Source organism: Rissa tridactyla, chromosome 2 (genome assembly GCF_028500815.1).
Source record: "Rissa tridactyla isolate bRisTri1 chromosome 2, bRisTri1.patW.cur.20221130, whole genome shotgun sequence".
In the NCBI taxonomy this organism is placed as follows: domain Eukaryota; kingdom Metazoa; phylum Chordata; class Aves; order Charadriiformes; family Laridae; genus Rissa; species Rissa tridactyla.
In genome coordinates, this window is record NC_071467.1 from 22066743 (window position 1) to 22080535 (window position 13793).

Below are 13793 nucleotides of genomic sequence, written 5' to 3' on the forward strand. Positions count from 1 at the left end.
TCCAAATCTAGTGTTATTTGTCTATGTGTCTTCTTGGCAGCATAAGTGCGCACCCTCTTATGGCCCTCAGAGACAACATTCTGTCTTCTGAAGCCATTGTCACCGAATTGGAAGAGGCTGAGGGGATGAAGATGCTGGTGCTCAGCAGATTCAGGGACAGGCTTGAGCAGTGTCACTGCTGAGTATGCAAACCCTGGGTTACCAGAGGAGAGAAGCTGGAAAAGTCCATAGAGCAGGTGCCTCTGAGACGGTGTAGAGGTCTTCTCTATTCTTCTGCTCTAAGCCTTTAGTTCATCTTCTAGCCATTCAAATTTTATTTTCCCTCCTCTTTTTCCAGGTCTGTATTATGAAAGGCACAAGCTGCTTCTCTCAGATGGGCTCATGCCAGCCCTGTATGAAACCCACCACAGAGGCCCTGGATTTCCCTTTCTACCTGGACCTTGCTGCCTGGTGGCAGGCTCCGCCGCCCTGGCCCTCAGGAAGGAGCTTCTCTTGGGTGCAGGGGGCCACCACAGCCCGGTGCGGACGGCGGTGGCCAGCGGCTGCTGCCTGCGCAGGCCAGGCCCAGGCGGGGACGCCGGCAGTTGTGAGGGCAACAATGGGGGTCAGTGGGGAGCACCAGCCTGAGGACACTGGGCACGGGGCTGCAATGCAGATGGCGCAAGGCAGCAGCTACCGGAAGATTGCTTTTGCATGGTTCTTTGAGAGTGACCACACATCTCTGGCGCTCGAGCCTCCTGCTGACGCGGTGAGGAGAGGCCTCGGCAGGCTCCAGAAACCCCCGAGGGGCTTCCCCCTCAGCCCTGTGTATTGTCCAAGTAGTGGCACTGGGGATGGGGGAAGGCTGCGTTTGAGTCCTGAGGGTTGTGTGTCCCAAATCATTTTCTGAGAAACGGTTCGGGAGCAGTTCCTGATGGCTGATGTCCTCCGGTGGTGGCTCAGTCCCATGGTAGCAGAATGATCCCCACCATAGCAGCCTGCTGGGGCTCAGCTGAGTGTGGCGCTTGGACCACGGCAGCCCTGCGCTCTCCCGGGCCCTCTGCACAGGCACGACTCACAGGCTCCCCGAACACTGCTGCAGGGAGCTCAGGTCACCCTCGGGCACCCCAGCCCAAGGATGGATATCTCTCTCTCTGGGGAGCTCAGGTCACCCGTGGTTTCCTCAAACCCCATCACAAAGATTTGGGTCACCTTTGGGCATCACAAGCCGACGAATGGCCACATTTTCAAAACAGCCCAGCACATTTCAAGCCCCTGGGTGTACAGGACAGGCTGGAGTGAGTGCCATCAGAGCCCAGCCGGATACTCCTGAAAGTCTGGCCCCGCTTTCTCCAGGCAGAGTCCAGAGCAGAAAGGGCCTGAAGCCAGTGCTCTGCCAGCAGCCTGCGCTCCGGCTCGCTGCTCTCGCAGGGCATTGGTGATCCACCAGAGGTGGTAGGTGGAGCTGCCAAGGGCAAAGGGGGCAATTCCCCTGGTGTCTGTTTAAAGAGCACTGTGTGGTGTGTGTTTAGGGCCGTTTGGAGATAACCTGCTGCTCTGGGAGAAGCTGTGAAATACTCTCAGGCAAGAGCAACTTTCTGAGCTGGGGCTTCACTCTTGCCTTCTAGGCTCACATGCCTCCCCAAAAGCTGGCTCAGCAGAGACTTTTGATCAAGGGGGGAAAAGTCGTGAACGATGATTGTTCTGTGGTGGCTGATGTGTACGTGGAAGATGGAGTGGTGCAGCAAGTGGGACCGAACCTAAACCCTGAGCCATCAACTGGACTCGTTGTGCTGGATGCGACCAACAAGCTGGTGATCCCTGGGGGCATCGATACTCATACACACATGCAGTTCCCTTTTATGGGTAGCAGATCAAAAGATGACTTCTATACTGGAACAAAGGTGGGTGCACATATGCATGTCTGTGTGTCTGTTTGAGCTTAGAAAGGGATGTCTGCTGATTAATCAATATTACTTCTAAAAGAGAGACTAGAGGATGTGCAATTGTTACTGTCTCTTGGTTGGGGCATTGTAATAAGTGGTTGGGGTACTCAGAGGTCCACTTTCAACCAGTATGTTACTTGGGTTCCTTCAGGGACTTTTCTGGCTGCGGGTGGCAAGTGTTAAGCACAGTCATTTACCCTGGCTGTCACCGTGCAGACTACAACTTGCATTGGTACAGGCAACAAGCTTCATATTTTCTGAGCAAAGGTTAACTAAAGCAACAATTTAACTCCCCAGTGCATCGGGAGCACTTCTATGGTAATCTGATCTTTCTCCTCTGTTAGCGTGGAGGAATGCAAGCTTTTCTTCTGTCATTGACTTCAGACCTTACTGTGTCTCTCAATGAAAGTTCAAATACACCTCCTAAAAGTATCTCATTTCTCCCAGCCTTACACTCGGAGTGTTTTTTTTCAGCTTTTTAGCTAATCTCATTACATTCCCTGCATTAGCAGTGTATCAATTAACAGTATTATGCATCTTCTCCATACTGTAAAAATACTCATACAGAGCTCCCTGAAATATGTAAGGTGCTTTTCTAAAAGCCTTGCTCTTCATGCTGAAATCCTTGGCCCTCAGAAGGGATCACAGTGCCCTGCTTGGCTTGTGTGTTAGCCAGCATCCTCAGAGAGCCTGTATATCCTGTCCCTCTCACAGCAGCACTGCAGAGAGTGATAGTACATGGATTTCACTGATGTACATTTTTTTCTGCTGTGCAAAATGCTAATTTGCCTCTTTGGAACAGTTGAAACAAGTTAAATACAACGTATTTTAACAAAAGGTGTTGTGCAATAACGACACAACTACTAAGAACATTTAAAGTTTGCTGTCTTGCTTAGATTAACCCAATTCTTTAACAGGAAATTTCATTTCTTGCTTGCCCCATCATGTCATGAGAGCGCAAGTTAGATTGTCTGAGTGGTGTAATTGTACATTTCCACACTCTAACAAGGTTTTGGCTTTTTTTAATGTTGAGCCCAGAGAACGGAAGGGAGGACTACAAATTATCTGTATGCTATCCTTAAAATACTGGCATATTTCTTTCAAAAACAGTATTTTTTTCAAACTCAAGATAGATTTGCTGGTGTTCCTGCTGTTACTTGAATGGAAATATTTTACACTGAATAGTTTTGAGCACTAGAATGGTTCTTCTCAATAAGCACAGAAGTTATAGTGGCTCATTATAATAGACAGTGATTATTCTGCAAAACTTTTGACAAAACATTGTTTTGTCCATCACAGCAGATCTTTCCTGCCATAGCCAAATGGCTGCTATGTCAAACATAACCTGTTTCTCCAAGTCAAACGTAAGATAAGACGTAATTTCCACCTCCAGAACTGATAGTTGGAAAGGGATTATAAATTTGATCCTGGGAATTTTTTTCCCAACTAAGTCTCTTCTATAGCTATCTGGTAGAAATGGGGAAATCTATTATTACGTGGGTCTAACAATGCTGTCTTTTTCAGATGTCCCTAGACAAGAATTATTTTTTGAAAAAAAAAAAAAATTATAGTTACTGAAATGGCTTCCACAAGCAGTTTTTGGTCTTCACGCTGCTTTTTGTGATAAATGGAGAGAAAAAAAAGCAAGTCCACAATGTCTCTTCTACTTGTCTATAGACATCACTAAGTACGTTTCCTGGCTGAATGAAGTGTAGAATTTCAGTTCTGGAATACTTAGTTTACATAATTTACAGTACACACACATATATATAAAAAAATGTTTTGCCGTTTTCTGCAACAATCCTTTATTTCCCTGTGAAGACCATTTTTCCAAACTAATTATCAAGAAAGTATTCAGAAATTTGGTATCGCAAGAGAAATCAAACTAATGTGACTTGAAGCTGGAAGAGGATTTTGTTTGACAGGAGAAAACACATAAAAGAAACAGCAATGACTATGGCTTTCTTTTAAGACGCCTTCTTAGAGTGTAAGTGCCTCCATTGACTTTAAAGAGAACCAAAGCTGCAGACTAACTCAGATGTAGGTGCCTACACTGTGAAATTGCGAAGTAGGAGAGATAAATTGTGTGCTAACTTGCAGGAAAAAAAAAAAAAGTAATAGTGTTTTGAGGTTTTTTTGAGTAACTTTATGATGCACTGGACAGGGAAGCTGCAAAACAGAGATTGCATACACAAAACAGGATGTCCAGACAGTCACTTTGGTGCCTAAAAGAAGACTCTAGATCCAGCCCAGTGACCAGATGTCAAAAAGTTGGGTATTGTGGACCTTCTTAACCCAGGTCAAAGTGTGGAAGGTGTTTAGAGCTATTTACTGAAGGTCATAATCTGAAATATTTTGGCAAGAGAATCAGGGAGACAGAGTTGTGTTCCAACTATTGCAAAATATGCTACAATGATTAGCTAAGATTTGCTCATTCAACGGAACAAATAAAGGCACATAATACTTCTCCTTACAAAGAGAGGGGGAAAAAGATGTTAGGGGGAAAAAGAGACTTTGAGTGGAGTTGTGGAATGTATGAACTTTTTTTTGTTGAACTCTATAAATATTCTTTAATTCTAAATCCCGTTTAACAAATAAGTAGTCGATCTGTCTTGTTGAAAAAAAATCGACAGTTTGAACAACTTCTCTTGGAAAAACAGTTTTGCTGAATTAATCAGATTCACAAATGTTTATATCACTCTCCAAACTTTGTTTTTGCAAAATATGCAGAAATATTTACAATTTTGCTTCTGATTGCTAAGTGCAGAGAAGGAAGAGACTGATTGATCTAGAAACAGGAAGAGTAATATAGCAGGCAATATTGAATGGGTTGTACCTGTTGTGCAAAGGGATGTTGTTCAGAGCAGTACAGAGGATTTCTCTGGCTAATTTGGAAGACTGCAACAATTATAGCAAAGGAATTTGGATCAATTACTATTAGTCGAGGATCTGGTTTCTGAGAGTGACTAACAAAGAGCTTTCTAAGGAAATGAAAAAAAAGGAATAATTCAATTGTCCATAAAAGAGAGTAGAAATTATTGGTTAAAAAGCAATTTTTAATCCTCATAACATACATAAAGTAAGATTTTTGTTTATTTATTTCCTTGTAAATATTTATATGGAGGATGTAAATACCTCATGCCTGTCAGTAGTAAAAAAAATTTTAAAACACTTTCAAAATCCTTTTGGTGTTAGACAAGAGTTTGGAGATTTTCACACTGGATTTTCCAACTGAATCTGTTTTTCTTTTCTCTTTGTGTATCTGCCGCTTAATACTTCCCTGTCACACAGGCTTGTTTTTTCAACTATATATGCTCTGAGGAAGGATTTCTCAAGTTGACTGTGGTCTCCTGGTGCTCTTCTTTCTCGGTGATCCCACCCACTTAAGGAAACTCTCTGATGCGTGAATGCTGCAGACTCATCTCCAAATCTTTGATAAGATTTTGCCCCTGTGTGAAAACTTTTCCTTCAGTCCGAGAATTTTCCCATGATTCCCCTGAATACCCGTTTGAGAACATCCTTCTAAAAGGAGGTGAAATTAATCTCCACAATCATTTTGCAAGTTCAGACTTCGCTCAGGGAAACTCTTCAGTGGCCTTTGGCTTTTCAGTGTACCAGGATTAACTATTGCATAGGGAATCAGAAAGGGTGGGAGGAAATTTGCATTCTCTCTGATTGCTAAATATTAACTTTCTTCCTTTCAGGCTGCTATAGCAGGAGGAACTACTATGATCATCGACTTTGCCATCCCTCAGAAAGGCTGTTCTCTTATTGAAGCCTTTGATACATGGAAAAGCTGGGCAGACCCTAAAGTGTGCTGTGATTATTCACTGCATGTGGCAGTTACATGGTGGAGCAACAAGGTAGACACAATAGCTGATTTTCAATTCCATGAATTGGTACCACACCTGCTTTGAATTAGTTCTCATGTGGTAAATATAGCTTGCTGGCAGTGTAATAGTATTTTTGTGTGTAAAAACTACATTTGAAATATTCCACACCCTTCTAAAAGTACATGTATTTGAAAAAAAAAAAAAAAGTAAGTCTGCAGATGATAGCCTATATCTTTGGATACTGCTGCACAAAGTTAAAGGAAAAGGAAGCAATTGTGCAAGACAAAGACCAGGCAGGCCAGAGGGGGCAAGAAGTGTTTGCATAAATTTTGACTCCTGTTACTTGTACACTTTATAATCCTATGCTCCTGTTGAGTCTTAGTGGTATGGGTTTTTTTAATAAGGGTATACATGAAAAATATGACACTTAACTTTGTTTGTAAAGGAAGAGTTCTATTCCTGAGTGACCACAGTAATATCTCCTTAAAATAAAGCAGGACTGGAGCTAATAATGACTTGAATGTGAGATTATCTAAAAAACCTTTTTGGAATTTACATATAGGAGAATTGTCCTTGTTATATGAATGTTTGCTGATAGCCTGAAAGCTTTACTGAATAAATTAACTTTTCAGGTACTTGACATCTATCTGAACCTGACCTATGTTTTACAAGACCAGTTTGGATTCTCAGAGAACATGCATCAGTACAGAGATATATTAAGTAAATTCCATTTTAAAATACGAGTATTTCCTCTAATTTTTGACTTTTAAAATATATAAACCAAAGCCTTCACTCTGCAAACACCCCATCTTTGGTCTTCTGTGCACAAAGCCCTAAATAGACTGGCTGCAACTTCTAGCTCAAAGCAAAGACGTAAAATAAATTCTCCAGTGAAGTTTGAGGAATGTGCATTTGAAACAGCCTTAGTAGAAAACAGTGAATTGTACTGAAAAATCCAATAAAACTAGGGAGGTGTAAATCAATGAAATGTTCTGGTTTATGTTAAGAAGTTAACTGTTTCTAAAGGCCAAGATTGAAAGGAATAGAAAGGTCTGATGTTTTGTAACTGTAAAACAGCTGGGTAAAGAAGACTGCTATTTCATGCCCTTCTAATTAGCTATCATCTCCTCAGGATTTAAAGTATTGATTAAAAACATGCATTCCTTACAATGCCTTCCCTTAGTCATAGCAACTAGTGAAGAAGAAAATAAATGACATGCCTCTATATTTGTGCCAGATCAGGGCCTTATGTCAGGTATATATTTGTTTGATAATTCCCACTGAAGATATGCTCCCATCCCTCCTCTGGATAAGTCCAGAAAATTTCCTTGGGTTTTATATCAATCTCTCACCTTTCTTGGGCAGATCCAACCGGATTATTAGACAGAAGATGAATAATAATGTTTTATTTTTTGAAATGAATTCATCTTGTGGAAATTGTAATAGCATCACAGATACACGTCTATTACTGTCACTATCATTTTACTGGGAAGGAAGAGCCAAAGTTAGGTAATGGATAGTTCTAGCTAACCAGCTGTACAAGGAACCATTGGGCTAAAATCTATATCTTTCTTTCTTTCTTTGTGACATAATCTTTTGCTGGGCTTCACAGATGCTAGCAGAAGCAGGGAATCCTATCAAGGAGTGCATACAAGCCTGCTCTAGATGCAGGCTTGCATCTAGAGTTTTAGAGCCATTTTGTTTGACAACAAAATATTTCAAAAGGCTGTGTGCTGTTTAGAGTCAGGACAAAGTTCTAGGAGATAAGATCTTTTCTGTCACTCGGTTATTTGCCAGAAGCTGAAACATATTACAATCCAATTTTGAAAATAAATTTTGCACAAATCTCCATACTGTATATGTTGGATACATTTGTTGCAATATTGGGCTGGGTATTTCCAGCATCAGGGGGTTTATTTGGAACAAAATTCTGCCACACTATTTTTTGCAAAAAGCATTCCCTTCCTGCAATTAGCTTGTGCCTCCAATATCTGCACTGCAGTGGTACTGGTTTATTTACTTTGAGAATCAATTTGATGATACAAGAACAACAGTATAAATCAGCCTTTAAATACGTGACTTGGGCTGTTTGGACTGAACATATATGTTTGATGAGTGAGTAAAGGCTCACTCTTTATACTTATAATTTCTTTATACAAAATTATTAACAGGTAAAATATAATATTGTTGATTTTAAAAAATTGCTGGCTGTCTTTCAGGTGAAGGAAGAAATGAAAACTCTTGTTCAAAACAAAGGCGTCAACTCCTTCAAGATGTTTATGGCTTATAAAGATGTATACATGGTCAATGATGAGGAGTTATATGCAGCCTTTTCCTGCTGTAAGGAACTTGGAGCAGTTGCTCAAGTCCATGCAGAGAATGGGGAGCTAATTGCACAGGTAGGCATTTGATATTTTGTCCATCAAAGTCAGTAATATAAAAGGTTCTGTTATCTGAGCACTTCAATAGGTGTAATTGTACCATCACCGCATCATAGGGAAAGGCTTTCGTACCCTATTTTGCTTCCAGGGAACTGAAGACAAACATCTTGTCCAAGATCCTAATGGATGCTTGCGGTAGGCTAAGAATTGTAACCTGCAGTCCTGTGCTCGGGGTGGACAGGAGGCAAATGATCCATATAATGAGAGTTATACTTGCAGTATGATACATATACTTGCAATATAATATATATACCCAACTGACAAAGAAAGCTACAGTCAGAACCTGACCATCGACCAAGTCAAAAGGGGGAACACTCAGCCAAGTGTCTAGACGTCAGGTGTGTGATGCCTAAACCTAGGTCCCTCCAAACACAGTCAGCTCATCTAACAGGAACAAACCCAGGAGTATGGAGAAAGCTCCACTGACTGGGCACAAAATTCTCAACATCCCTCTGTGCATAGTTGGCCTCACCTCATGCTTGCTATTGCCATCTTAGTGCTATGTGGAGGCACTAGGAGCATAACTACACTGATGTCTTTGAGTTTCTTCAACTATTCTAGTCAATAGTGCTTTGACTCTGCCCCAGGTCCTGTAACGGAAATGAATTTGTTGCTAAGTAAGCTTAAATCAGCAAAGCATAGGTTCCTGGAATACAGCAGAGACAAAATCTTATGCCTCTTAAAACCTTGGAGCCTCATTCAGAGCCTCTGCATGTGTATCTTTGTGTTTAGTAAGGATCTTTCCATTTATTTCCAGTGAAGTGTTAGTACTGTCATCTCAGTTACTGGCTGCGATCATTTAAGAGTACATATTGAGAGACAGGTGGGGTTTTCAAAAGCAGTGATTTACCCCTGCAAGCCAGTGGAGTGTGTTCTCTGAAGTCACTTAGGCATTCTGAGACCTGTGTTTATTGAGAGATATATTGGATTTCAGTTAACAATAATTTATCTTGAAAAAAATCATAACTGCCTTGTTTTTTTTTTTCTGTGACTAGCTGCAGTGGCTGGTTTAGGATCCATTTCACTGGCAGCATGTCCACAACACCGTGGTTGCGCTTTAACTGACTCTTATATGTTTTTGTGTGATGTTCAGGGTGAAAAGAAGATGTTGGCAATGGGAATAACTGGCCCCGAGGGGCATGAGTTGTGTCGTCCTGAAGAAGTGGAAGCTGAAGCTACGCAAAGAGCAATTACCATAGCAAATGCTGTAAACTGCCCCCTTTTTGTAGTCCATGTAATGAGTAAATCTGCAGCAAAGGTGATAAGTAATGCACGAAGAGAAGGTAAAAGTCCTAATTATTTTATGCTCAGGCAATGGCATTGGAGGAAGGGTGACAGAAAACCAAACATTGCATCGGTGTCTTACTTGTCATGGGTGCCATAATGCTCCCATGGGTGAATTTCTTGGAGTGGGACGTCTAAACTGTGTGTGTGTGTGTTGTGGGGCCCAAGGGGAGCTAAGCAGCGTGGAAGAACAGCAGCTGGGATTGAGACTTTCCCTTCTCTCCAGAACAAACTTTTTTCTCCTTCGTACTGTATCTCCAAGGTCAAAGTGATTGCCAGGACAGAATTATTGCATAAAAAACTATGTGACCAGTGCAAGACAATATATGCTTTGCTATTAGCTTCCCTTGAGTTATAGTCTGCAAGCTTTTACCAACTATTTAGACGAGAAATTCTACAACAGAGACCACACCATGTTTTTACAAACAGTGCCATAACACGACAAGGACTCCTATTCACTGGGCACTTAGAAATCATGGTGGTGATGACAGTGTCTGAAACCTCAGTTCCCTCCAGGGAAGGGTTTCTCAGGTCATGCACTGCAGTTCTGGTCATCTAAAGGAGCCCGACCCTCTTGGTCATCTGTTGGCCAGGCTAGAAGCAGCCTGAAGGCTGTAGGGATTCAGGATATTTTACCTTCTCATCCGTAAATTCATCCAGAGCAGCCTGTGGAACCACAGCGCTGTGAGGAGACATTATATGGGTGGAAGGAACAGGACAGAAGCACGTGATTTGGAGGGCCTAAAACTTTATGGAGTATCTGTCCTCATTATCTTTTTACATCTCAAGTCGTGTTCATCTGACCTAACATGAATTGCGTACAGACCTTGGTTTCCTTATTTCTTGACTTTAGTTAATGTTTACGGAGATTATTACTAGCAAAATGCAGAGTATGAAAGCTTGACGGAAGTGCAATCAAAACCAGCATTATATCATTGTGCTAATATAGATGGATACGTTTATGTGAAATATGTATTGATTATGACTTCTAGTAAGACTTATCAGTAAATCACTTTTATAAAGGAATCTACCAGCATATTTTTTTATGAGCACATCTTTTAGTATTGTGCTATATTAGCTTCCTCCACTAGATGTCAGTGCTGCTGGTAATGTGGATGTCTGCTAGCGTCAGTGTACAGTTATTTGTACAGTCCCAGGTGTGGTGTCAACATTAATGACAAGAAGCTGTAACAACAGTTAAAATACCCGGATTAAAGATGAATCACTGGCTGTGAACATAAAAGAGCTAAGGTAGAACGTGGTGTTTTATAACAAAGTAAGAAATTCTATGCTGATAGTAAATACTGTAAAATATTGTTAGGTATGTGTTGTAAGAATAGTCTGCAGTGCCAGTTTGATAACTGACTTAATATATGCATGCTTCTTCCATGTGTAAAAAGAAGAAATTGGTACAATTTATGCCGATTGCGGTGCAAATTGGATTTTATGTCTTCCTGGGTTGATGCAGTCAGAATCATCAATGCTTGCCTTTGTGCACAGCAACATATAACATCTCTCAATAATTAATTTCTATTTGCATGGAAGTATACTGTTTAGAAACAGAAATCTAGGATTGATTAAGAAATTTTGAAAGATAGCTAGCGTATCATAAAGATAATTACAACAATTATAGTTTTTAATGAGATTGATCTGAATAAATTCTGGCAATTAGAAATTCATTGCTGTTAGTTTCAGTTAATAATAATTTTCCATTCTTCAATTAAAAGTGGTAAAAGAAAAAAAAAGGAGTTCCAGACAAAAAAAAAATAAATTCTCAAAGTATTGTATGAATGACATAAATAAACCCCAAATATTTTACTGAAAGATATTCAGCACGGACAGGTTAAAACCACTCTAATGTGAAAGCTGTGTCAACTCTTAAGTACCAGAAGCATTCGAAATATTCACTCTAATGTAGTTTATTCATCTTTTCAGGATTATTTCTCCATCTCTTGATGCTAGCTTCCTGCTGTTTACAATTGTGAAATTTTTCATGTTCCTTTCCAAGCACTTAGCATGAAGTACAGGGTGTGGGTGCATATTCATCCTTGCCCGTGTCAGAGGAAGATTGATATCCCCTCCTCTTCCTCAGAATAGGAACTGACCTCAGAAGGGCAAAGACTGATCATCAGTGAGCACAATCTATTTTCTGGGTGACAGTGTGATACCAGAATTGAAGCATTGCTTCTCAAATTCTCTGCAATGGTGATTTTCCTAGTCAAAGATGTAAGTCAGAGCTTGATTCCTCTTTGTCCCTTATTTAGCTATACAAGGTGAAAAATAATATTAGAGCTAGAGACTGAAGGCCTGATACAGTTTGATGAAGACAGTAGGCATAATTCTGTTGTCTTCAGACCTTAAAGGCTAAAATCAGTCATACAGACTGTAAAGGGATACTAGTTCTTACATTAGAATAGGCAAACTTAAGGGGAATCACATGAGTGACCATCTTTCCTTCTCCCCTCCGTGCCAAAGTCCACCATCTATGTCTGCTCTGATCTCCAGCAGCACTACTCACTGAAGGAAATCTCCAGATTGTAGCAGCGTGTTTTTCATATACATCAGTAACAGCTACAGTGCTGCTGAATATTCAACAGGAAATCCAAGATTTCCATGTTGTGACTGTGTTGGAGAGGGACAGGTTAACTCATGCCCCCATCCTGTTCTTTTTTTGGGCTCTACCAGCCTGTTTGCCAAAAGCAATGGCTCACCAGTTCTCCACTGGAGTGCGTCAAAGAGACAACCTTTCTGTGAGAACTGTTCTTGTTCATCTCAGTGGGCTGTTTCTTCATCCCTACGCAAAACATGATCTTGAATCTTACTAGAATAAGTAGAGGAACTGTCAGCTTCCACAGAAGGGCAATCTGATATCTCCATGTGCACGACAGTCTTGTTCTGTTGAGTGGAAAGACAGAGAGGATCCTCTTCTCACTATTGTGTAAAGTCTTCCCTACAATGAGAAGACAAGGCTGTAGAGCGCAGGTGTCTCCATCTCCTTGTTAGGACTACCTGATGTGAACTTACTGGGGAAAACTAAGCCCTGTCACCCATAGCTTCAGCCAGTAATGCCTATGGGGAAGCAAGGCTAATAAAATGTGATATGATTTATACTCCCTCCCACTTAAAAATGCTTTAATTCTAAGTGTACTAAGTCCTAGAGACATGTCCCTTTGCCCATTTAACTGTGCCAGGGAAAAAAGACATTCTCGTGCAGATCAGAACTAGAGAGCAGAATTTTACTAAAAAGACATTTTTAAAAAGGTTTCTCCCATGTAAAAAAATGCATACAAAAATACATACTTGGTCAGATTACAAGAAGCTTGCTTAGACTTATCAATTTGGTACCTCCTAATACCAGTCACAGGTTAGTTCTGCTCTTAGTGAGAGGAAGGGCATGTCCCTAGCTGGGGGTATACAGACTCTCAAGCTGATTCTGAGCACAGGAGTGCAACTAAAAATGCCACCTTTTTAGCTGGCTCGTGCAGGAGAGCTCAGGTCCAGACTGTAGATAGCCTAACTGATGCAATGCTATGTCTTATTCAATAAACCCTGCCTTGCAATTCTGCTTCTTTCAGATCATAGCTGGTCAGTGAGTATCTTTGCCCCATATGGCCTTATCTTAAGTGCTTCTGAAACTTTTACTAGAATAAGGACACAGGGACCAGTTTTTCAAGCCTGTAAATGTTAGTGTTTCTCAAGATTATAACTCTTTCTGAGTTCTGATAGGGAGTAAAATAAATTGCAATTACGTGTTCTTCTTATAAAGTAATTTGTGTGAAAATAGCTCTTGCCAGCCAGTTTGAGCATCTGATGAAGAAGCTATGAAATCCACAGCTATTTCCCAGCAGCTGAGATATCATAAAGACCGAACAGCAGAACGCTTTCTGCTTACTGTTTTTATCGAATACAGGAAAATATAGCAAATGGAAAGATCTGATTTATTACTGCATTACTCTGCTTTTATGCCTATAGGCAGAAGCCAGTCAAGCTAGAAAAACCTTAAAGCAGAATTTCCTTGTTGCCAATCAGGCTAAAAGAGCCTTAATGTAGAATTTCCTTGTTATTTGAATTAAAGCAGAATCTTGTTATTTTTGTCCCCTTCAGTCTGGCTAGTCACGGTCCAAATGAAAAACAAGAAATCACACAGTCAGCAAAAGTGTCCAGATGTAGTCCATTGAAGCTGCAGTGTTCAGAATCAAAATCACTTGAGAAAATGGCTTGTACTCCTTCCCACTCATGGAAACAAGGGGAGCTGCTCAGGTCAAATTCTGACTGCAGAAATACTGTCTTGAGCTGTGGTACATGAGCTA

General features: G+C 40.9%; 1 protein-coding gene across 1 annotated transcript in view; it reads left to right on the forward strand.

Moving 5' to 3' along the window:
* Positions 1-1490: 1490 nt before the first annotated feature.
* Positions 1491-13793, forward strand: part of DPYS (dihydropyrimidinase) — a 34330-nt gene continuing 22027 nt past the window's right edge. The window contains exons 1-4 of the mRNA XM_054192808.1: positions 1491-1883; positions 5630-5788; positions 7978-8157; positions 9293-9482. Coding sequence (XP_054048783.1) covers positions 1614-1883; positions 5630-5788; positions 7978-8157; positions 9293-9482 — 799 coding nt within the window. The 5' untranslated portion in view covers positions 1491-1613. The remainder of the gene's footprint in view (positions 1884-5629; positions 5789-7977; positions 8158-9292; positions 9483-13793) is intronic.